The sequence below is a fragment of the Corvus hawaiiensis genome, chromosome 5 (assembly GCF_020740725.1).
Source record: "Corvus hawaiiensis isolate bCorHaw1 chromosome 5, bCorHaw1.pri.cur, whole genome shotgun sequence".
Classification (NCBI taxonomy): Eukaryota; Metazoa; Chordata; class Aves; order Passeriformes; family Corvidae; genus Corvus; species Corvus hawaiiensis.
In genome coordinates this window covers 56,214,052-56,239,898 of record NC_063217.1, presented here as the reverse complement: position 1 = coordinate 56,239,898, position 25,847 = coordinate 56,214,052, and the positions used below count along the sequence as shown (strand labels likewise).

Sequence of the window (25,847 nt, the reverse complement as noted above, 5' to 3'; positions counted from 1 at the left end):
CCAAAGGACAGAGAGGATATATATTTCCATGTGAGGGCTTCTTGTGAAGCCTCTGTCTCACTGTACAATTATGTTCATTCAAACACCAGGTTGGGTAGTCTCAGCCATTCTTCATCAGCTGCATTTTCCTTTGGCTTATCCCATTTTGGCAGGGATTGTTTATATAGATTTTAATAGCTGTTGAGTATAAGTCATTCAGGGTACACTGAACTATTGCAAAGTCTGCTTAGGTTGTAATTCTTCAGTATCTTAAAAATGACAAGTTTCAGTCTGTCTAAATATTAGTGTTCTAATACATTTACCAGTAATAATGATGCTGATGATGTTCTCATGGCTCTCAAAATGCAGTATCTCTGTTTAAACTCTGTGTACATAAATATTAGTAGGACACTTCCTGACTGAGAAACCTTAATAGATTAGTACTAAATCTAGTCAAAGTACACAGGGCTGTGGACATGGGCTTGTATGTATGTATACACACAAATGCACAGAAGCATTACTGCATTTTACTAAATTGTGAGTTAATCCTCTTCCATAATCATAAATAAAACTTCATTTTTGTACGTACCAGAAAAGCAAGAGCAGCATAAGAAACTTGTTTGTGGCCAAATGCTAGAAAATAGAATGAAATTATAAATTGCATTTTACGGTGTGCACATTGTTTGCTATGGGTGAAATTAATCTAGTGCTGAGGAGCAGAAATGCTTCTCTCCTGACAGGCTCTGCAGAAAGATTGGATATTATCACACACAATATGAAGACAATACAAACAACAACAGCACTCCAGAAATGCCAGTTTTGCACCACTGATCTAAAGGCAGTTTTCACCCAACTGTTTTTAGTATTTGCCAGCTTCAAATGTTCAAGTGTTTTGTCAAAGCAGCTGGTGGTGAAGAATCCCTTGAAAAGACAAGGAGAGGAGTGAAGGTCAGTGGCAAAACCAGGCCAAGAATCACAGCCTTATCCATAGACCCTTCTAATTCCATGAGCAGAAAACCCAATACGTAACTTATCCATTACCTTCTTTAATTTTAGTAGTGAGGCAATAGTCAGGCTTTAGTACACAGCCACTGTCTGCTTCAGAGTCATACAAGAAATACATTTAACATCTGCAAATTTCACCTGCCATTTGCCTGCCCTCTCCTTTTAGCTGTTTTCCCAGACCAGTGCAGGGCTCTACCATGTTCATGTCCAAAGGTTTACACTTCCCAAGTAAACCTTGGTCATAGCTGGGGGACACAAACCACGTGTACGTACCTCACTTGCCTTGGCCATGTCTCATCAAGCCTTTACTTTTGAGAGCTATTTTTTCCTGGCTGGCACAGGACTCTTCTGTGGTGCCAAAGGCATTTTAAGGCAGTGGAAAGCAATTAGAAATATTTCTTCTGAATGCTTCCTCTTTTGTGTCTTGAACAAAGAGCTTCCCCTAGAAAGACACTGCACTTATTGATTTGATAGCCCAGACTGCTAAAAACTGTCTAGGGAGGTTTCTGCATTGTTTGCAGCATTGTTGTTAAAGCCACGCCAAATCCAACTGTCATTCAATGAATCACATAATTTTGAAATAGAACCTTTGTGCTATTTTGAAAGAAAAGCAAGTGTCATGTAGGAGAAATTTTTGGTTGAAAAAACTTAGCAATTTAACTGAGTGTAAATAAAAATGCCAAAGCAAATGCTTTGTTCCCAAAGTTCATAGATAAATGAGAGGAAAAGAAAGACTAAGGTATAACAAGGAAAGTAAAGTAGCAGAAAATAAAACCTGTGCCAATTATGGTCAAAAGAAGCAAAAGTCTAGAGAGCAAACAGAAAAGAATAATGAAGAAAGAGCAGTGTAATAGTAAAATACGAGGACAGGGAACAAAATGATAAAAAATCTAAAAATTAAAAAAAAATCTGTTATCAGCAGTATGTGACGGATTTTTACTGGTTTTTCTCAGGGGGAAAAAAAAAGAAAAACCTTAATTTACATGAAAAAGATGTATCTTTAGCAAATAAATATCTCCTCCAAGAAAATGCAACCTGCTCTAGTTCTCCCCTGCATTCTTTAATACAAACCTTGTGAAGATGAGCAAAATACATTGATCTTTGTGTTTTCTCTAGTTGTCCAAATTGGACAGCGATTGACCATTGCTGGACAGGCACAAACATTCAGTGGCACAAAGCAGAGGTGCTTCCAACACAACCACCTTCATTCTGACAGGGAGCAAAGATTAATTTCTGGAGAGATTAGTCATATAATCTAATGTGGGAGCAGTCTCTTGATTCTGGAGAACTTCAGGTTACATGGCAAAGACTTTTTCAAGCCGAGTTTGTTATCTTTGTGTCCTACCCATACCTACATGGTGGCGTGTACCGCGGGTGGTTGATGTAGTATGCGATCCAGGATGTGAATCCCCAGTAAAAGGCACAGCCCTGGAACAGACAGATAATTTTTTTGAAAGGGCAACAAGGAAGTACAAACTGTAACTTCATAAGTATAAATTCTGCCAAGCCAAAACCCGGGTGACCACCAAAAGACTCTGCAGTTGCTTTGTGAGCCTCAGAATATCTATCTTTCTAAGATGCTATGAAGAAAGTAAAAAAAAATTAGGTACACAGCGTGGATTTTTTTTTTTTATTGTGTGGAATGTGTTTCATGCCTGTTGTAGGAATTGGCACTAGTTTTCTTCTTCTTTGATTCTACTGCTAAAGATTACGTTTCTTTGAGTTGTGCTGTTAAAAGCCTAGGGCTGGTTAACACACCTGAGCTGTTACTGTACCTGAAATTCAGCATTCCCAACCAAGACAAACAGAACGCTAAACCAGACAAAACAAGGGAGAGTAAAAGTGAAGCTCCCTATCAAGGCCATGTGTTAATCTCCTTCACCAAAATCCTAAATGTATTCCAAAATATTTAAAGGGAGGGTCTTTACATCACACCATATGGGGTGGAGGGGTTATACAAAATGGCCAAGGTACAGTGTGTGAAATAAAAGAAAGGAAAGCCTATGAGTAATGACACACAGTTGAAATTCAGGAGGCTTTGGAAGAGAGAAGACCTGGCCAGTTCAGTATCTTCCTGCCTGAGGCTTCCATCTGTAGAAGGAGAAATTTTTTTTTCCTACTTGTAATTTGATTTTCACTTCCTAGCACAAGGCCTGTCTCTTGCTCTGTATTTATGTTGCACCAAGGAAGCCGTGTATGACTTCTGTCAACACTGCTAGATGTTGCAGCAAAAGCCATCATCATAAAATACCATTCAGTCTGAAAAATATCCTGGACATGACAATCAGCCCCTTGGGTGTATGAGTCAAAGTGGACATTTACATGCAGGAGCTAAAATGGACATTGATTTCAATTTATGTCCTTGGGGACATGGTCCTGAAATCCTTCCTGTATCTCTAAACATAATTCCTGGAGCTACAAAATAAATTAATTTTTATTTCCCTATCTTCTTCCAAGGACTGCTTTGATATGAGGATATTCTCTCTTACACAAGATGATAAACATATTGTCACCTTTATCATATTTTTCAGAGGAGTGTGCCCTTCCGAAAACTTGTGAACAAATAACGTCTCCAGAAGATGTCTGATGTAGTGTAAACAGTGACAGAAACAGGCCAAGCTGGAAGGGAGAGGGAGAAAAAAAAAAAAAAAAAGAAATTAAGGTAAGTGAAAGATTTTTTTTATTACCTCACAGTTAATGTCATGAAAGGAATAAGAACTAATATTCCAAAACTGCAGTCACATTAAAATTGTGGGATTTAAGATATTGTCTTAATTGAAGCATCTGGAACCAAAGATTAATCGAATCATTTTCAGTGTTATACAAAGTTGTTTGCATTTTGCAGGGAAGCAGCTTATTTTTACTAGCCTTGAAATAAAAAGAGCTCCTCGAGCTCTGAATGTGATACATAGTCCTGACAAGACATTTAGACAGGACAGATGTGTATACAGCCAGGCGTCTGACGCACTCTTCCAAAAGACCTCTTCCACGTTTAAGGCCACCTTAATGCTCCTGTAGGATGTGTCTGACATTTAAAAACATTCTGAATATCTTCTGAATGGTTTCCTTGTCCTTTGCCAACTCAAGTAGCTGCATGGGGGTAGTTTGTGTTTCATTTCCTTGTGGATGCAAAATGAGATTTTGTTCTTAAATTAATCCATTCTGATGGCTTTTTTGTTGCCTGTTATAAAGAAATGAGGTAATTGTGGTAGAAACTATTATATTGATTCTCTTTTGAGGAAGATTATGAAACAATAACAGGCATTGCTGATTTGCTTCCGAGAATGAGTTGCAGCTCATAGTGATTGAGTTTCAGAAACAAATGTCAGGAGTGATTCCTGATGGCATTTTATCTTGGTTACATTTACCGTACTACCATAGCCCATCTTGCTGCAAACCAATTATAAGACATAAATGAAAAGTGGTTTTCAGCATGTGAAATCTCAAATAATTTTATTATGCATCATGTACGGTAGCTAAAGTCAAAGATTAAACAATTTCAAAGTAATTAAACCAGAGAGAGTTGAACTAAGAAAATTTCAAACAATTAACGACTAATCCAAAGCCTGGAGCAAACTTCCAGCTTTGCTGGAAATTTCTAAATTAATTTTGCTTAGGATGGGGACCTCAGATGAACCCATTAAGGAGTGGCCACTGGCAGGATTCTGCACAACCCTTGCCCATGTAAAAGAAGGTAAAGGTATTGCAGGTTCTTCTGCAGGTGCTGCCAGAAATGCTCTCCTTTCAAGCATATGCACAAGAGAAGGAAGACAAGCATCTTGCAGCTCTGGATTTGCATTCAATTGCTTTGTATTCTCATTCCCAGCTCCACTAACTCCCCTAATGTCTCTCCAAGTGCCTGTTTCTCCATCTATAAATGGCATTATTACTCACTGTATTTCTCTGCTGTATACCAGTTCCCCTGATTCTGCAATCACAGTGTGGAAGTATGTGGGAAAGCTGTACAGTCCTTGAGCCTCCTAGGTCCCTGTGTGCTCTCCCATAAGTGGACCAGCTTATCCAGGTGACAGGCTTTCCTTGATCACCTTTCATCCTTCTGCCAGGCACTAATCACCCAGAATGGGGACAATTCCACTGAAAGGAAATTCCTTAAGTGTGACATTTCCCAGTCTGACTGGTGAATTGTACCACCGTCCTGTGGAGATGATTCTTTTGAGGTTCTTGACCTGACTCATGACATGCAAACCTGTTGAATTTCCTCTTTCTTGTGCCTAGGTGAGAGCTGGTGTGGGGGTAGTTACTTTCTGTGCTGAATGCTGGTGCTGCTCATCTCAAGAGCAGGAATGTGCTGTAAGGAGATTGGTAGTGGGGCAGCTGGAGTCTTGTCTTCTCTTCTCCATCAAGCATGGCTTTGGGTTACTACCCACTGTGTTTTTTATTTCACCTTATGTTCAGAATTTATGTTAAACTGGGGAAAACACTGCATCTCCATGGTGACCATGTGCAGTGACTGTTGCAGCTGGGATCCCATTTTTGGTCAGGCTTATGAGTGCTGCTAAATGTCAAACAGGTATTGGTAAGAACTGAATCTGACACTAGGCAAGCAGCCTCAGGCCCCCTGTAACATCCTCCGCCCTGGAAATGCAATCTCCATCCCTCTGGTTTCTCATGCTCCAGGAAAACAGTTCACACAAGTGTCACTTACTGAACCACCGGGTGGCGGAAGCTCTTCCTGCTTTCCACTTGATCATAAATAGTCGAGAGGCGAATGTAGAAGAGCAGATATATGAGAAGAGGCCCAGTGTATTCTGTTAGAAAAAACTAGAAATGAAAAATAAAATAGCTGTGGCAGAGTAGAAAATTGCACAGGAAAGGTGTGAGAAAAAGAATGCCCCAATCCACAGCCCCTATTCATCCTTCAAATGACTTTTGGCTTCATTTTCAGGACTTAAATGACACATAGGGGTTTCTTCTGCAGTCTCTTTAGCAAAAGAGTAAAATCCATCTAGGAAATGAGAGATAGGTTTCTGTGCAGAACATTAACCCAGTCAGGACTGCTTCATGGAAGGTGGTCAAAATTACAGTTATCTCCTCTTTATACTTTTGGCTGTGCCATCAGATGCCTATTTGGAATCTAAATAACACTAAAAACCAAGGCCAAGAAACTGAAGGCAGCTTGCTTTCTGCCAGTGTTTTTTGCAATTAAGCGGTACATCAGTTAAAAGCCAACCAAGCATGACAGAAACAAACATGGCTTTGAATCCTGGTTGCCAGCAGAGTCATCTGGAAGGGAGGCTATCATTGCTTGAAATTTCATGGTGGGTGGAAGAGCAGGACCAGCCTGCTTGGTGCATGGTGCTTCGAGCTCTTTTTCAGTGACTGGGTGGTGCTCCTCCCTGTGCAGGCACCAGCAGAAATAGCCTGTGGTGGGCAGACTGGACAAGTAAGCTACCCTACCGTGACAAAAACAAAGCAAGAAGAAATAACTTCATCTCACCACTGTCACTCCTGCTAGGCACAGAGAGCTGAGAGGAGGGGCAGGGAGAGAAGGCAGAGTCATGGAGATGACATGAGGCACCCTCAGTTTTAAGGTCTGACTTTGGCTTGCTACAGTCTGTATCGCTTTTGCTTGGGGAACATTCTTAAACTACACACAGCTGGAAGAAATAAAATGACACTAGAGTGATGAGAGGTCTAGATTTGATCACCTGTCCCCACTGGACTGAATCCCAGAATAAAATGGAAGTGGTGTAGTCCTACACATTTACAAGGACTGGCGAATTGTAACTCAAGTGCCTATCATTGATCAGGGAGAAAGATTTATGACTGAAGGGTTATTTGGCTTTATGGTGGCTATTGGCACTGTTGTAGAATTGTTATGAATAAATACCTGTGGCTTAAGGAAGCAACACTGACTTTAGACCATCTTTCTCAAAACTAGTATTTGATCCCCCAGCAGGCTGTTCTGTTAATCACTCTTCAGAAGAGCATTGAAAGAGAAAGGTTTTCCTGCAGAAATATCCTGCAATTAGGTTCCCTTTTCCTCTGTTACAGGCGGAAGCTTTTTGAAATTTTATCCATTCATAGGAGGACAGTCTCCAAAAGTAACAACAGACTTAAGTGTTCTCTACCAGGGGAACATGAAACTCCCTTTTGTTCCAAGTGACATCATGACTTCCGTGCTCCATTTAGACTCCGAATGATCCCAAGAGCAGGTGTGTGTGTGTGTGTGTGTGTGTGAAAATATTTAATCTAGGAGTCCAAGAGCACTCATTGTTGTGGAATACCTCACAGCCAAGGGCTTTTTAGAATTTTGTCCTAGTAGTAGTTGTATGGTTCTGTTCCAAAATCTGAGCCCACTGGGTCTGGCAGTCAGCAAACACTGTAAGGGATGGCCTCTGCTATTTAAACCTAACACCCTAAATCTATACTTTGGTGGTATAGGGGACAGAGGTGAAGATAATGTGGTCTTGGCAGGTCAGCAGAAGAGCCTGGAATGAGCTGCTTTCTCCAGTGTAGCTTTTTCTCTCTGCCATGAGCTGTACCCCAAAGCACATCCGTAACTGCCAGCTTTCAACATCTGTTTGGCATGAGCACATTACAAAGCTGCCAGGAAGAGTTTGGCCGGACTTAGCACCAAGTTGTGCTTACTTGTAACTGCACCAAGTGTTCCCCTTTACCCCCTGACTGATTTCAGATGCTGAAAGGAGAGTTTCAAGATTTAGTAAAAAATCCAGTCTCTCTTTAAAAGCCAAAGCTCTCAGACACAGGATAATCCTGTGACAGGGTTGATCAGTGCAATCCAGAGAAGCAGTTGAGAGCACTGACAATAGCTCTAGAGCTGGGGATTGTGGAGGTGAGCATGCTCAGGGTGCTTCACAGGTTGGGGACAGGGTTCACTCTTGTCTGTGTGTCAGTCACATCACCCATGTGGAGGCAGGTGCTACAGGGTCGGCCATGAGATTTGCAGTCAAACTGGGCACTGTCTGGCAGGCAGGACTCTGTTTGCCTTTGTCATAACTGAGTCACACTGGCACATAGTTAGGATCAGTAACATTCTGTTTTAGAGGATGAGGTTCAATTTGCTGTAGTTTTTGTTGTTGTTTAGTTTAGTTTAGGTAAGTTTCAGGCTGTTTCCTTCTGCTGCATCTCCCATGCTGCGACTGCTGCACTAATTCTCTGGCCCACTGATTTAAGTTTGTCATAAATGAAAAATGAGTTCCAGAAAGGCAGGCAGAGAAACTGCTAAAAATTCCCATGAGTTCAAGCAGGTGAAAGGGAAAGTAGTCTTAAATTAACACAACATTACAATTATTGGTTCTACCCACTGGCAATCAAGGGCAAGCACCATTCTTTTACTATTGATTCTCAATGATTATATGCAATTGAGCCTACCTAGTATCTTCATACTCATCCTATAGCTGACTAATTGCTGGGCTTGGGGAGGTATTAGTTGTGTCAAGGATCAGTTCAACCCATCATTTTTATAGGTGCTCAAAATTACTAATTCCTGCTGACATATTCTGCAAAAACAGTAATCACATTTTAAACAAATAATAACACTGTTATTTCCTCTGAAAATAATAACATTGTAGCTTGTTGTTTCTGAACAAAAGAAATATAATTTTATTTTTAAAAAAACCAACTGATCATTTAAAACATGGAGCAGATTTATCTTTTAGAAATGAAAAAAAAAAAAGGCAAAACAAAACAAAAAAAACCCCAATATTTAAAAGAAAATGATTTTTTCTTTACCATCTTGTGGTCCTGCCTAGATTATTTTGATGTAGTGGGTGCAACCAAATATGGTGACACATAATAGCAAAATTATCTTTTCCTGGAGGAGCAGTATGTCTCTATAACAATGAGCATATCTCAATAGGATTTAACTGTTGAGCTCATCATTCACTCTCAGAAGAGAGAAAAGAGGAGATTGCCTCTTTTTCCCACGTCTGTAAAGTCTACTTCATATCTTGCACAGTGTCCAGTTCTCTTACCTTCCTTCTCTCCTCTCCAGTGTCTGACATGATATACTCTGTAGACCTCTTTCTCAGCAGCATAGAGAAAGTGCTCTTAAATGAAAGTATTCTGGAATCAAAACTTTCCCCAGTGTGGTCTCCATACAGAGTGCTAAAATCAAGCTTCTTTAACCATCTCAGTTATCAGGCCCTCAGGGATCTGATTCAGTAACACCTAAACTGGAAGTACCTACTACATAAACATAAAAACTGGGATCTGAAACATGTCAAAAGAGAGCTAAGAAGGAGTTTCCATTATCCAAGAGATGGTGGAACAAATGGTAAAACAATACAGGAGAGCTAATCTGCAAATCAGCAAAGCATCTTATCTTGCAGGACACAAATTGTACCTGCTTCTTTTATCTCTATTCAGCTCACCATGCCAGGAACACCTTGCTGAACAGAGTAACAGCCAGATCAGGAATTCAAATCCCAGACCTTGTGAGTCAGAGGGATATTTAGGGAGGTATGAATGCAGCAGAAGTGAAAGGAGTTCTTTAAAGTTATTGGAGGGATTTTCTGGCTAGTAAGGGCAGCTGACATAGTGCCTGACACTGTCCCAACAGGTCTGCTAAAGGGAATGGAAAGGATTTTGATGTGAGTTAAAGTATTGTGTGTACTGGTCAGGAAAAGGCAGAACAGGACAAAAGGAAGTTGTAAACAGAGGCGGTGGAGTGGAGGGAGTCTGAAAAAAGTCCAACCAAATCTTTATAAATGAACAGCCCACATATTAGTATCTTCACATGAGGACATCAGCTAATTCCTCTCTGTAATGTTTATGACATGCCCTTTCTGTAATATCACACAACACACCCTATCTTGTTGCCTTTTGGCAGAGTCTCACATTATCTCATTTATGACAAGCTGCAGAGCTGAGGAAAGGCCATGCAGCCTCTTCCATAACTGATCCCTTCCTGCAGCTCTTTCCATGCCATGTAGGGCCAGTTTCCCGGTCACCAGTGCTGTTTGTGATGTTTTCTCTTCCATTGCCCACGGGATGTCTGCGCTGAAGCAGAGAGCATGGGATGAGAGTAATACCTGCAGCCAGGACAATGACTTTGGGTCACTGTCTGTAGTCCTCAGCACAGCAAGAGATACAAAACAGCTCAAGCATGTCCTGGGTAACTCTGATGGAAAAGCAGCTGCAGCATATAAATTATCTAATGGACAGGGCTTAGTTTCTCTGGTAAATGTGAGACAAAGGCAGTAGTTGCAGTCCTGAGCCAAGGTCAGCCTGACACGGTACATACTGCACAAAGATGAAGATCTGCTGCTATCAGACAGACAGACCATTGCTGAGTGTGAGTGTACAGAGCACAGCCAGGATTTCAGAGAAACCCAAGAGAAACAGGCAGTTAAATCCTCCCAAGTCCCCAGATCATGTTAGACTTAGTGTATAACTACCTTAGACTCCTTTTACAATCCCAGCCCTAAGTACTCTTGAGCTAATGATCATTAAGAAACATTATTAATTTCTAGTCTAATTTCTACTTCATATACTTTGTTACCTCATTAGAGGCCATACAGTTGCCTGGGGATGATAATGGCATAATTTTAGCACCATCTCTAAAATCTTCACCTTTGTAAAAGTTTTGTATTTTCATGTTTGCAAAAATCCGGAGCAGCAGCAATTTTGTATCAGGTTTTTTGTTTACAGTTCTTAAGGGCTGCTTGAATATTCAATTACTTCTTGTTCCAGTTCTCATGGAACTGGCTAATTCAGTCTACAAAACTTAAATTGTGCATGAAGACACACCTGAAATGTCCCTTGTCTGGGTAGATTTTGCAGTGACTCGGTGTCTATGAGTACTTCAGGCTGCTGCTCAATGTTTACTGCAAATACCAGAGGTAGAATGGATTTGCTGTAGGATTTTATAGGCAAATTGCAGCTGACTCAGGCCAATTTCAGGAGCTGGGAAATGAACAGCGAAGGGCACTGTTTGTCCAAGTCAGGGCTGTGCATAGTCTGTGGAAGAAGGCAGGCGAAACCCCAGCTTCCTCCTGTCTCTTCTAAGACTGAGCTGTCTGAAACCTTGGCACCAGACCACTTCATACCACGGTCAAAATTCTTCCCTTAGACCACAAGTCCTTTCGTGTTTCTTACTCAAAACAGAAAATTATTGCAAATTAACAAACATTATTCTTATGCACACACATATATGTATGTTGTAAATGTTTGTACCAATACATATTCAGTGAAGCACTCAAGTCCTCTTTGTAACCAAACACCAATGTGAGTTCAGATTTGCTGCCAGATCTTTACTGTCTTTGACAGCATTTTGAAATCTTCCTTTTAACGTGCATTGTTTTAAAATGTGTATTTATTATCTGCTATGCAGATATGTAAACAAAATTGTGCTTTTTAATACCTGGTTATTATAAATAACAGCATCTGTGCTTTCCATCCAGAAGCCTCAAAGCACTTTGCAAAGTGGAAAATACTGTTACTTTCTTGCCAGTATTTTGGAAGCTGAAATACAGAGAAATTCAGTGGCTTGTCAAGGGCATCAGAAAAAGGTGGGCAAAGGGGCACCTGGTCCTCTCAAACACTGTTTCTGTCTCTGGTTCACAGTGCTCAACACTAGTTCACCCCATGGTTCACTCTCCTCTGCGCTCTCCTTACACCCTGTATGGGGTTGGGCAAAATTCCCCATACAAAATAATTGTGCCAGGCTTATGCATTCTAGAGGGACTATAACTGCTCAAATTTGCATAGATTGACAAAATGTCAACCTCCTTTGTTACTCTGAATACAAATAGGAAAATGTCGACATTTGCCAGTACTGTACATCAAGCAGCTCTTTGTTCCTTGAGCAGCAGGAAGGGTTTAGGCATAAAGTTGTGTATAACTAAAAGAAACAGTTTGTTCTATTTATGCTTACTGAATTCTGTCTACCTTCTTTTTGCACTCAAAGTGGTAAAAACTCAAGGGCATTCCTATAAACCCTTAGGTGTAGGTCTTTCACTCTTTGCTGTGCTTAACAGTAACTAGAACCCTCAGAATTAAGTTTTCTAGTAGCTCCCTAATTCCCTTTGGCAACTGAAAAATTGACACTCTGGCATGGTTCATCGTGAGCTAGTGGCATTTGTTGTTAAGACCAAGAGAAATTATTGCAACACTGTTTGCAACGTTAGAAGCAGCATCTGAGGAACCCAAATCTGCCAGCTGGGCAGTTTCAGAGGTCTCCTCTTCCCTTATCTGTTAACTTCATGCTGCCACTGGGCAATAACAAAGAGCCAAAAGTATGTGTGGCCCAAGGAAAGGCACAAACAATATAAAACCATGGCAAGAAATCAGGCAAATGCAAGCTGTTCTCTCCTGATAACCCTGGAGGCTGAAAAATATTAGACTTAATTAAATGAAAAATAAGAGCAATCTTGTGTGTGCAGTTTGCCTTTGTGAAAGGTCACAATGTTTTTAAAAGTTCGCAGCTTTTGACTGGGATCAGCTCAAGACTTGGCCAACTGCACCAAGGTAGAGCAACGCTTACTGTGTGTTCAAGCAGAAACCTCTGCCAAGTACAAACTGTTAGCTGTAAAACAGAGGTGCTTTGCATTACAAATAATTGTAGTTGGAAAAGGTGCTGTCCAGGAATTAGTGACTTCTTTTTTCTCCTGGAGATCATGTTCTGTGAGCAAATTATCTATTGATCCAAGAGGTTTAGCAATGAAAAACCGTTTGAGGATTTTTCTGTCTTTGGCACTTTTTTGTAGCTGTTCTTAAGCCACCCGTAGATTCACACAGACTCACACGTTCTGTTTATTTGGCACTTCTGCAAAGCTTTTCAGGTATCCACAATTCCCCGAGAGTGTTACTCAATTTGTAGGGTCCTATTCCGACAACTAATTCTGTCTGAATTGGCCGCAGAATAAGCAAACCCTGATATCTATCTGCTGAGAACCATTCAGTGACATTCTCTGATACATCAAACAGATCCTCAGCTCTCTCTCTCTCTCACCTGGACCTCAAATTCCTTCCTAAGCTATGATAATATGAGTTTTCTTACACTTATCATCTTTACACTGGCTCACTAGTTTGCTGGGACTCCCATCCTCACACTCCTTCAAACTCCTCAGATCCTCTCTTTTTCCTTTTCTTGTAATTGTCTGTACCTTTACATCCCATTGGGAGGTTATAGACCTTTACTGAAGTCTCTTCTTCTGTTCCCAAATTAGGGAAAATGTCTTAAGTTGTTCTTCATGGGGAGTCCAAATCTGGCCTCAGTGCAGAGAAGGTGGAGAAAATGAGCCTGCAGCAGTTTGGTTGCTTTTTTTCCAAACCCATTGATACGCAAATCGCTTCCTATCGCAATCATCCCATAGACTTCATGGGATTGTTCCACATTTATGGGACCAACGGATTGAGCTGTGCCAGACAGAGCAAACTGCTGCTCCCCTGTTCACCAACAGGACTGACAAACTTTGGTGCACAGGCACTGTGCCAGCAAGAGGGGAGAACCACACTGACCAAAGCACTGCCTTCCCTTTGAGAGAACAGCAGCACCTCCTTACAGCCCTTCCCCACTGTGTACAGGTGCTGTGCATAACCACACAGCTCCAAACACAGATCCCTCCCTGGCTTCTTGCTCATTTTCCACAATGTCTAACTTGCCAGCCAGGGGAGAACAGATCAATTAGTGAAAAATGTGGATTTTCAGACTTCAAATATGCTCTTGGGTTTAAACAAGTATTAGTCTCTACATTTCTAAATTGAGCAGAATCTTTTTTCATTGGGAAATTTGAAATGGAGCGGTTCTGCTGCCAGCCTTACTATTTTAAGGCCCTCAGGAGTCAAAGTACTTAAGCAATCCCTAATTTTAAATCACAGTTACAAAAAATATTTACTGAAGTACTGTGTTTCAGGGTTAATCTTCTGAAATTCACAAGCTCGGAGGTAAAATATTTTTTTTACAGTTCTATGCTGTTTTCTCAGCTCTATTTGGATCCTTTTGGTAGCTGGCCCAGGTAGCAACAGGACAACAGAAGCTGATAAATCAGAAATTGCAATCATTGCTCAAATAAGGAAAGCTTTAGAAGCAGTGTGAATTTGAGCAGGAAGAATGGATTTTTTCCATTTTTTCTTCTTTTCACTACAGCAGCAGTGTATATTCTTAGTAGTAAAACACCAGCCATGTTTCAGAAAGTCACCATGCCACATTCCAATTATGTAAAAAGAGGTGTCTGTCAAACATGCTTAGGCCCAAAATTGCAGAGATTAAAAATAAAAGCCGTCGCTCCAGTGGTGGAAATTTCAAACATCCCTGGGGGTAAAATCTTTACAGGGCCATATAAAACAAATCTATAAACTCAGCTCCCATTAGTATCTCTGCAGCATCAGTCAGCAGACCTCAATCATACACTCCAGGCAGGGTAAAGAAATTGGTACGTCTTGTGCAGAAGTAAATTATGTGTTTCAGGTAATATTTGTTTTATATAAAAGAAGGGAGAGTAGAGCAAGAATTCTAACAAATTTCATGATACTAAGAAACAGGTTTTGTTTTCTCCCTGAATTATATTCTGGAAATCAGCCTTGAGGGCCTCCTTTCTTCTAAAAGAGCCAGCTGAGGTTGAATACCTACTTTTATCCTAGAAAAGGACTTCATTTTTCAAAAGAGACTGACAAATAATTGTTCCAATGGAGGAGAGTCACAAATCCCTCACCCAAATTTGTCCTCCTCCCTCCATCAGAGCAACCTAGCCTCTAGAATTTGTTGACAGCAGCCAATCTCAGAGCTGTGGTGTAACCTGAGCCCAGGGGATGTCTGGCTTTTCATTGCACAAAACACCAAAAATATTTTAGTCACTGTGCAACAGTGTTTTAGGAAAGCTGAGGAAGAGGACGAAACATCCTTCCTACAAGGTGTCAGCCTCTGGCAGAGGGCTAAGTAGACAACAGGAGACAACAAACCCTTGAGCTGCCAAGGTGGAGTGTGACAAGTATTGTAAATCTGAGACTGTGAATGCTCCAAAAGGGAAGCTGAAGTTTCTTGATTTTCCTAGACTTATTGATGCACAAACTCTTTATCTGGGAACACAGAGCGGCATCACCTTTTATTTTACGTGTTTGGAAAGGGTGCTGCTCCCAGGTGGAGGTTGATACTGCTTTCCCCTTTTAAAAACCACAAGTCATTGTCTTGGTGTAAATCCCCAGCACTGGGGGTCTTGGTCCTCAAGTGTGATCTCCAGTGAGGTGACAGAGCCCCAGAAGACCCACCTCTGTGCTTAGTGTTCCCCTAGACAGATCCATACCCAATGCATCAACCTCTGCAGCCCCAACATGTCTCCATGTGCTTCTGTATTTATTTTTGGAGTCCAGACCTGAATGTGGCCCTTTGTTCCTTAGCTATCATTTTGCTGATGAGATAAGAATATTTTCATTCTGTGCCTTGTTTATTTAAATGTCAAACCTTTAAATCAGAAGCCTCCCTCACTGTGTGCGTAAATCTGGTAGAGCATTAAGGGGGAAGGGAGCACAGGAGCTCTAAGCACAGTAAAAATGGCAGTAAAACTACACATCCTGTGTACAAATGCATTTCTAATTGCTGTTGTTAGAATAGAATCTTCTGTGAACCTTTTCTCTATTGCTGTAGACTAGCTATAATATAAAAATCTCTTGACTGTTTAAATGACGTGGCTAGGAAGAAGATTTCTCCCACAGAGAATGGAGTCAGTTTAGAATATGGAGCAGAATGGGATAAGATGAATATTCAGAAACTCGTAGAGTCAACTTTTTGCATGCAGATTAAATCATAAAAAAAATGCCACTGCCTGCAGTACCTACTCCTGGTCATAACTGCAGTATTTATAATGGGATATTAAGCTTTAGTTATGTTACTGTCTCAGGCTACATAAACCACCAGGAAAAGAGAATAAATAAGGTTCTTGCAGATTAGTTAATTGTAGCAAACAGGAAGCTGCAGTAATCACAATTTTGCTTTACAAGGAAATTCCATGGTTGAGAGATGGTGGGATGGATTCGTGAGGGAAACGGGACTAGCATTAATTAGTCTGGCCCCAGTAGGCCATTAATCAGGATGGGGTAAAGCCTCAGCCTCAGTAAATGCACAGACCTCTACTCAAACAGGTAGGTCACACGGTGGGAAATGCTCTAGTTCCACTGAAGTAAGCTGCTGGTCCCCTGGGGATCTGAGTCCTGTCAGAACTGGGAAGGATGGACACAGGTCATGCTCTTCTTCACAGTGCCTAAAAGCTGCCATACTTGTTGCTGCTCAGGGCTATCTGCTTCCCTGGAGAGGGAGAAATGCACATGATCTTGAGCAGTTGGGACAGATATGTGACCTTATAGAGCTGATGCAGAGGCTGACTTTTCCCAAGCCAAAGGCAGTTCTGGCAGCATCATTCACCTTGAGGGTACGTTTCAACAGATAAGGAACTGTAAATTAGCATATCCATTCTAAGTGTCTTGTAGTAATGTGTCATATCCCATAGTGACCTATTGGAGAGAGGAACAGGGACTATCACCTGCAAGCTGCTCAAAGACCTGACACAAGCTCCGTCCTTGTAGGCACAGCCAAGGAAGGACAGTGGCTTGTAGTCTCCCCATGTGAGCAGGGTGAGATCTGTGGACTGCCTGAGGTAAGAATCTAATAATGTGGCCAACAGCCATGATGCCAGTTAGCAAAAACTCGTTTGCTTCATTAAAGGATTGCAAGCAACTGGTGGTTTGCCTTCCATTTCCATAAGAAGTTTTATCATGGCTTTTATGGCTTTCAGAAACTGTAGTTCTGTCTTACTCAGGTTTCTCAGGGCAGAAATTGGGAATCTCGTTATCCAATATACAGATGTGGGTTGTGTGTTACTCCTGCTAGTGCTCTACTGCAGCAAAAGCTTGGTCAGAGTGATCACGAGACTACTTTCATCTCCCCACATGTGCCTTCTGCAGGACATTGGAAAGGTCCCTTTTTCTCCCATTCTTTTACTGTCCTTTCAAACCCTCATACTGTCTGCTGTCTTTGGGCTGTGGAAGAATTCAATCTTTTACTTCTCACTTTCCCAAAGGAGCCTGTAAGCTAGAGTTCCCTACACCCCATTTGGGTGGAATGTGCTGCCTCTCTCGCAGCACCCTGACCTTCCAATACCTGCTTATAGAAAAATAACTAAATTCAAACCTGGTCTACCTACAGCGTAAGACAGCTATTGTTGTTATGGCAAATGCTTTTGTTTTACAAGGAGATTCAAAAGTTTTGGCTCCTGAGCCTTGCTGGGCATCTTCTGCTTGGAATCCTTGGCCTCTCTCAGAATTGTTCTTTGCTTGGACAAAGCGTAAGTTATTTCCATCCAGTTATTTTCCTACATTAGTAACAGGATTACTAGAAATCCATTTTTTCTTTATAATATCCTTCCACTTTCAAAGATGAGGAGTATTTCAGTAAATTAATGTATTTGACTACAGTTCGGCACAGGCATATGAGCCCAAGATAAGCTAAAACTGTTTTTTAAAATTGATTTTTTTCCCTCAGGCAATATTTTTATGTTCCCCTTCTAATCTTTAATTGGAAGTCAGAGTTAGCATATTGATAACTTGGCTCACTCTCCATTTAATTCTGTTTTGAGTGCTGATAAACTAATTATGCCATTTTACATAAGGAAGCACAGGCTGAGGAAGCTGAAGCAATTTGATGCCAAAACACATTGTCCATTAAGATGTATCATGCTGACTGCTACGAGGACATACTTACTGTGGTCCAACCGACCTGCTGACCCAGGTCTGTAAAGTACAGTGTAACGATGGAGGAGACGGCAAGGCTTTGAATGCTGACGGAATCCTTCAAAAAAGGCCCGTCTGCAGTGGCAAAAATGGAAGAGGAGATGGGGTGAACAACAGGTGCGCTCTCGGAGACCCAGCATAACACACAGGCTGCCCTGCTCACTAGCTGTAGGCCCAGCTTGGAGTCTGATTTACTTTGGTGACTTGGTATTTATTCTCCAGGTTAGCAACTTAGAGCTCTTCCATGAGAGTTATTCCCTCTCCATTTTAACAAAAGCATGAGGCAGCAATGTGTGACAGCTGTACGATGCTGTCTCTGTTAACCTGGCCCATTAGGGACAGGCCGTGCAATCAAACAACTCCACAGAGCACTGCTTGCCCTGTCTTGCAAGACTAATGGCAAAGTCTGTGTTATGCAGCATCTCCCTCACTGACATATTTTGCTGAAGCATTTGCACTCTCAGGCTGTTTTATAACAGGCAGCACCTGATGATGAATGCAACTTCTTGGGCAAAGGCTCACAATCCAAGATTTCTTTGCCAGCTGTCTGACCTAGGCAGACCAGGTGTATCTGAGCATTACAATACTGTTTGCAGTATTCTGAAGCTTCTGCTTCCAAACCTAATGGATCTGAAGTGTGCAGGCAGAGACATGAAATAACAACATTTGGTTCTTCTTTTTTACATATATGTAGGCAGTGAGCTGGATATTGGAAAAATCCAGCAGCCACTGGCATAGTATGTTGCCATGGCTGCAACACCTCTTTGCTCTTTTCTTTATGTATGGTCTCCCTTTCAATATACTTTTGTCGACTGTTTACATCAGTGAGGCTGCTAAATTCCATCAGGTGCTGAGCCCTCATTTTCTACGTCTTTGCAATTCTCCACATCCACAGACCAAACACCAAACAGCTCCTGGCATCTTCCATTATCTTTCACTGCTATGTCCACCAAGAACTTGTGGACTGACACAGGGGTTGCCTCCTGCAGCTAGCTGCATCTTCTGGTGAGGCACTGAGCAAGTATTAAAACAGGTAATGCAGTGAGGGAAGGAAGGGAGTGAATGGGCTTGAAACATCAAGACAATGCCTTGCCTTCGTTATTTGATCCATACACTGTATCCTGGAACATTTCTACTCAGTGGTTTTGAAAACCATTAGGTTCCTTTATTAGTGAGAAAACTAATAGGTTAATAATTTATGTCAGTTAATGAGAATGTACTAACAGTTCACCCAATAACAAGTATAGAGAGAGCAATACTGTGAGGAGGAGAACCTGCCAGAGCATTAGTAATATGTTAGGTGCCTGTGTTCAGCCATATGAATACTCACTGTGTTCTAGTTGCAGGCCAACACGGGACGGGTACCACTGGGGACCTGTTCCAATCACAAAGTGTGGCTGTTAATTTCATGATAGAAGAGCTAAATTTCTGTTAGGTTTGGGGGGTTTTTTTCAGCTGATAGCTACAAAACTGAGATGGAATAAAAAAACACCTCTTTTTCAGTCTTAGCTGTACAAATAGAATACAAGAGAGCTGGGAGAAGCACAGAATACACACATTAGAGCGTAAATCCCTTCTCCCCATTTGAGTGCTGGAAGGCCAGTCTCAATGCTGAGCACTCTGTCAGCACAGCCTGTGTGTGCAGCACTGGGAAATATAAAGATGACTCTATTTATTATTATATTTGCCAAAATATAATAAATGCAGTACTAAATCCATCAGTCTTGCCCCTCCTTCCAAAATTATACCTGTGCTACAGTCCAGTCCAAAGGACTTTGTGTTTCCCCTTCAGGAACATAAAACCTGACTAGGGATGTGCAGCTTGTATTAGTTCTCAATCACAGATTAATCAGGGAAATAGGGACACAGAAAGTAGAAGCACATGGGTAGCTAATACTGGGATACTTATGGTTTCCTTGATACCCTCAACTTAAGGATGTTTCCTAGAAGTACATTTTTAAATGCTCTGGTTTAGAGGTCTTTCTAAAATGCACAATAGCAGTTGGCAGTTGTTATTGGATTCCCTTTGGTGATTTTGAACAGAGACCTGTCAGGTTGGTCAAACAGGTACAGGTCTCCAGATGCATTTGTTTCCCTTGGTGTCAGAGTAAGCTGGTAATTGCCACAGACATGGGGCAGAGGGGATCATGGCTGCTCAAGTGCTTAATTTGGCCATTAAAGTTCCTCTATGTAGAAGGCTGTGCTTCTGCAGCTGTGGGGCTGTATGGACAGTATAAACACTCCTTTTTTGCCTCACAAGGACAAGTAACTTTGCTTAACCCATACACACTCTTTGGTTTGCTGTTGAAGGTTTTTAGGGCTGACCTAGCACATTTTTGGGCTGACCTGAAGCAGCCTGGGGAGACCTTACATAGCCCATGATGTTGACTGAGATTGGGGGAAGCAAATATTGTCCGAGAAAGGTGAGGAAACTGCTGCAATATCACCACCCTCAGACATTGCTACTACATTTGTCTTTATTTCCTTTTACACAGTTGATAGCTTGAAGGAGATTTGCTTTCCTTTCAATTCAAAGCCTGGGTGAAATTAGTCAGATTTTTTTTAGACATATCTTACCACTCTTAGTGATCCTGTATTTAAGGTACAATTATTTCCATACCTTTAAATGGAAAAAAATGTTCACAATGACTGTGATCAAACATGGGAACATTTGCCTCCAGAAGCTGTGGGATCACCTTCCCTGGAGATAGTCAGGCCTCCTCTGGGGATGACCTTGAACAGTCTTATAGGACTTGCAAGTTGGCCCTGCTCTGAGCAGGAACCTGGACTAGATGAGCTCTGGAGGTTGCTTCTGTGTAATGTATTCCAGGATGATCAGGAGAGCTGTACACCAGCTGCCAGCTGGAGGGGAAGGGAGCTGTACACAGTGTTGTGCACTGTGCAGTGACACCCAGCACACCCTCATTTCAAAAGCACTTGGTCTGACTTTTGTGGGCAAGAACAGGCGTTAGATGAACCCATGAAACAGGGCTAATAGCAGGAGGTGAGACATCCATCGAGTAAGTTGCAAATATTTTTTTCAAGGTACCACAACAATCCATGGCTATTAAGGATAACAAAGGGAAGATAGAGAAGGAGCAGCTGTCTGACTTGTCAAGGAAGATATGATTTGCTCCAGGACAGCAGATATCAATAGTTATTTGGGAGCCTGAAATGCAATGTATTTGTGTTAAATTGGAATCTTCCCCCCAGCTCCCCCCTTCATATTACAGTATGTTTCAATAAAAGTCAATTTACCTGATCCTGTGGCAATGCTCTTTTAGGTATGGCTCATAATCTTCACAAGGGCAAACAGAGGTTGTGCATTTAAGCACGTCATCCCATATTTCCTTAGCCTCAGTGTACCATTATGTTCAAACATACTCAAAAATTTAGACAGATGGAAGTGTGCCTTTGCTGCTGCTCATCTGCAGTGACCTTGTTATAGTATCAGTGTGTCTCTGGTTTCCAGGCCATGCTTGGAGTGCTGTGTGTATTCTTCTGGAAGGGCCAGGAATTAGCTGCTCCTTCCCTGATCTTTGTGTTGGTGGGGGGCCACCAGCTAACGTCAAGTGGAAATGCTAAATGGAGTGGAGAACCAAGTCCAAACACATTTCTATGTTGGTTTGAGTGAGAACACCAAAGTTTCCTGCTTTCAGTCTCTACTGTCAGCAGATTTCAGCAAGGCTGTTCCCAAGTGTTAGCTGTCCAGGGTCCTGCAGAAACCAGCATTGCTTCCTGGGGAGAAGTGTGACCCCAAAAAGAGTCTGCTCTCCCAGCTTGGTAAGACTCAAATAGGAAATCTCACACATTCCTAGGCATCCTGCTCACCATTTGGTAGCAGTCAGCCAAGGGGACCCTGGCCCCACCTGTCACCACCTATTTGCCTTCCTCCAATGACTATTTTCCACAGGGATCCTCCAAAAATCTCACTAGAACAGCTCTGGATTTCTGTTTGGCAATGTGGGATGCTTTTAAAATCCAGCCTGCATTATGGCAGACACAAATTCCTCTCATTCCTATAGCAGGAAAGCTCTCTTTTCATTAAATAGTGAAAAGAAGCCAAACTGAGTGACTAATTACCACTTATATTAATTCTTGCTGCTGCCTGTCAGAATGGGGGGTTGATGGCTCTCTCGGATACCCAGAGCCAGCACTGTCTGACAGAGCAGCTTCACCTGGCATCAGCAGGAGCTCCGAAGTGTGTGTGCAGAGTCCTGCTCCCAGACAGGACAAACACACACTCGTTAAAGGCAGAGGCACAGCTGCAGCTGTGTGCAGCACTTGAAAGCCTCTTCTGCACTCCCACACCTGGCAGAGCTCCCTTTGCTTCCATGAAGGGTTTCTCTTTTGCAGGGTTGTTTTGGGGGGTTTTTAGCAGGGTTTAATTCCCAGTTTTTTCTTATTAACATTTTCCGTTGCTGCCTCCTGCAGAGATTAATGGCAATCCAAGACCGTGGGTGACTGAAGTTTATCTTGTAACTCCTGTGGCATCTAAGATCAGGCATGTATCAATATTTACTTTCTGACATCGTGATGGTGCATCAGAGCTCAGCCACAGCAGGTCACAGTCTTTGTGTAATCCTTGTGGTTAGCAGAGCTGTTCAGCTCCCTTATGCAAGGTTTATAGGTTTGTATATGTATTTCACACTAGGAACACAGTTGTAAAAATAGCATTTCAGCTCACTTATATATCCCAGACTGGTTTTGACTTGGAAAAGCAGCTATAAGCTGTCCAGGAAATAAGAGTGGCCATGATGGTTCAAACCACAGGTCTATTTAGCCAATATTACATCCTCTAATATTTAGTCAATATTCTGGTTCCTCCTCATCTATTACATTTCTAGCATTTATGTAAAACAGCTTTAGTTCCTCTCTTTACAATATCATTGGACAGCTATTGAAATTACTTCCTAGCTTTCCATCTCTATTTGATTATTTCTACTCTCCTGGCTTATCCTTCTCTGGAAGGATGTTTGCCTCAGACTCCAACATGGTCACCCTCCAACTGCAGGTGTGTAGGCACCTGAAAGCTTTGCCCATTCCTCAGCTGAAAAGTTATTCACAAACTCCTTGAATTTAAGTGACATCAGCTTCATTCTTCTTCACTGAGCAACCTGATCTAGTTGAAGATGTCCCTTCCCATGCCAAGGGGGCTGGACTAGATGATCTCTCATTATCCATTTCAACCTCAACTGTTCTACAGTTCTATGAATTATTCTGTTATGACTCAGGCAAAGTTATTTCTATGTGTACAGGCTTCCATTAGTCTGGAAGTGTAAGCAATTGTGACAGGTCTTAAGTCTTTGACCACATTCCATCTTCTCTATCAGGAATTTGTTCCAACTTTGCGTTAAAAAAATCCATACATTTATTTTAAAAAAGCTTAGAATATTTTAATTCTATTATCTTTAAGGCATCATAATTTTTCTACGCAGGATGACATTTGCTTGGAAAGAAACTCAATGTTTACTTTTAAAAACCTCTTTAAAAAAATGGATATGAGGAAAAATATTTAAGTTTGGGTGGGTTATTTGTTGTACCCATCCATACTTAAAACAGAAATTAAAATACAAGCAAACTGACAGGACACATAAAAACAGACAGCCACCTTTAATTTTCCCATAGCCAACTATGGAATTACCTGTTAATACTGGCTATAAAAAGGAGATGTAGTGCTGTCAAACGACCATACAAATACCAGCTAAAATGACAGCCTCTGTGCCATGCCCAGCTGCCAATACCACTGTGCAAAAATGCACAGAAAACCAAGTTCCACTGGTCCTGCTGACCTCATGGTTTGTTTGTTCACTGCCTGTATACTAGAATCCTAGTAAATGAACCAGCTGACAATCCTAGCAACCAAGGACAGTTAGAAAAGGCCCTACACAGCTTTAACAGTGTCCAGAGGTACTCTACCCACATGATTTAAATTGATCCTAATGTGTGTTTCACCACTTAAATATCACGAGATGTTTTGAAAATTTAACAACTAAGAAATCTAAGTACTTGGTATTTTTCAATAGATATGAAATTGAAGGAATTGACCTAATTTTTATTAAGTTTCATAAAGAATCTTCTACAGAAAAGTTAGTGCACTGTCTGCTCTGCAGTAAATTGCACAATCAAATGCCCGTGTGTCACAAAGTATTTATGGAGTTACATGAGCCTGTATGAGAACAAAGGTGGAACATGATGAAAACCTCTCTTGCTGGGGAATTCGCTGTGTTCCTTAGAATGCAGACCTGCAAAAACTATTCTGCTGGGGAGCGAGGAGTCTAAGAAATGCAATACACAACTGACAGGCACAATTTGGAGATAATTAGCAGATTGACTTTCCATCATCAGCTAATTTTATTACCAGTTAAATTGTTTGCTTCTCATTGTATTTCACCACCCGTGCATCTCTAATAACAAATAGCCTTAATAATTACAAGCAATACCTGCTGTGATATGAATAGGGTGATATGAACAACAAAATTACTATAATCAATCATCAGCAGCATGTTGTTTAAATTTGCAGAAATAGCAGAAATTCCAACGAACCACTGCAGCACCAACCTCCCTTATCTGATCACAAAAACGTTGCACATGAGCTGAGAAGTGTAACAGCACTTGCTCATGTGAACTGAGCACGGCTGAAATGCATTCCACGACCTTAACCAGATGGCAGTTTTGATATACATGTAGCAATAAGAAGAGTTTGCTAGGAAAGACTCACATATCAGTATGTGTGGGGATACTGGGTTTGTGCACAATATATAGAGACAGGCAGATTATCTTAAAACTTGCTGAGGTCTCTCCTTGACAAGTAAACGCTGAACAAATACAGTTGTCCCATGTCTGTGACCTTAGACAACGGCCATAAGTGTTGTCTCCCTTGGTTGCAGCAGCTGTGTCTGAGTGTTCCCAGGAACACTTCTGAGAAAACAAAGATAGAGATATCACCATGCTAGCAACCACAGCCTTTGCTGGCTGAAGTTTGTGTACTTCTGCTTCACTGAGCTGCGAGCAGGAGAAGCAGGATGCTGAAATGACTCGAAGTTATTGCTTTCTGCTTTTATTTGGAAAAAAGGGCTGTGTGATTTATTGTGCTAACATCGCACTTGAGTGATTCCTGAGCATGATGGTAGAAAGCAAAGCACACCAAAGAAACCACAGTAAAACTAAGCTTGGCCACAAGATCAAGAGAGAAAGTAGCCGAAGTGATTACTTACTGTGCTTGCCTCCTGTAACTGTAATAAATGGCAGCTGCTGAGAGCTGCAATCTGAACACCCAGCCCACTTGAAGAATTGCAGCTCTCAGCAGCAAGCCTGGGGCAAGCAGGACCACAGCATCTCTTTGCATGGTCCCTCTCCAAAGGCCCTCTTTGGCTGCAGGCCAAGAGATGTTTTGCTGCTTTGACACACTAAGTGCCAGCACAATCACCTGGGTCTATTTTCCAGGGCTAGCTCAGAGACCAGCTCTGGCCAGGCCCCCTCCAGGTACCTCTCAGCTGACACCAGACTGAGCTCCTGAGACCAGCAGGGCTCGCCAGGGTCAGCCTACCAATTGTGTGCTGATTCCATCTCTTGCTAAGTCTTTAGGGCACAGGGCTGACATTCAGAGGGCACTTTCTGGATCTGGGATCATTCAGCTAGGCTGTGTTTTCCTGGTAGAAGGACCTCTGAGAGGGTGTATCAGAATATTTAAAGAGCGGGAGCAGATCTTGACCTAGATCCATGTTTTTATGGGAAGTTAGTGGAAAGAGCAGATCCAGTGTGCCCTGTTCAGTAAAATCTCAGCAGAGTACTGAAATTGATGTTGTTTTTAATGGCTCCATAGCTGAAGATAAATCCCTTTTCTTTGTCAGCTTTTTTCTCTGAGTATTTTCTCTGATTTGTTTCATTTGTAAGAAGGGAAGATCTTTGGCCATGTGTTTTACAAAGGCACCTTGAACTCTAGTTGCTATGGGGACACAAAGAAGCACTTCCTTAATGGCATGTGGAATTTGAAAAATGAGCTATTTGATCATAAGCATCCATTTCTTTCTTCTGGTCTTTGCAATATGTGAATTCATCGAGCTACAACCACACTGCTTGCTGAGGGAGAGCAGGCAGTGAGCTGGCTGAACTGATGTCTCAGACACACTGGCTAAGACCAGCAGCACTAGGAC

The 25,847-nt window shown here is 41.7% G+C and overlaps 1 protein-coding gene and 1 long non-coding RNA gene across 5 annotated transcripts in view; one reads left to right on the top strand and one right to left on the bottom strand.

Moving 5' to 3' along the window:
* TECRL (trans-2,3-enoyl-CoA reductase like) overlaps positions 1-25,847 on the bottom strand; it is a 60,144-nt gene that overhangs the window by 8,091 nt on the left and 26,206 nt on the right. For 2 of the 3 annotated variants that reach the window (XM_048304842.1, XM_048304839.1), the window contains exons 3-8: positions 19,022-19,066; positions 17,663-17,766; positions 5,651-5,766; positions 3,498-3,603; positions 2,340-2,412; positions 569-612 (exon numbers count right to left, since the gene is read on the bottom strand). In XM_048304842.1, coding sequence (XP_048160799.1) covers positions 569-612; positions 2,340-2,412; positions 3,498-3,603; positions 5,651-5,766; positions 17,663-17,766; positions 19,022-19,066 — 488 coding nt within the window. The remainder of the gene's footprint in view (positions 1-568; positions 613-2,339; positions 2,413-3,497; positions 3,604-5,650; positions 5,767-17,662; positions 17,767-19,021; positions 19,067-25,847) is intronic. The other variant, XM_048304840.1, reaches the window with a different exon arrangement.
* The window catches only part of LOC125326514, a 316,424-nt gene that overhangs the window by 265,737 nt on the left and 24,840 nt on the right, over positions 1-25,847 (top strand). For both annotated transcript variants that reach the window (XR_007203871.1, XR_007203870.1), the window contains one exon: positions 3,516-3,646. This is a non-coding gene — a long non-coding RNA (uncharacterized LOC125326514). The remainder of the gene's footprint in view (positions 1-3,515; positions 3,647-25,847) is intronic.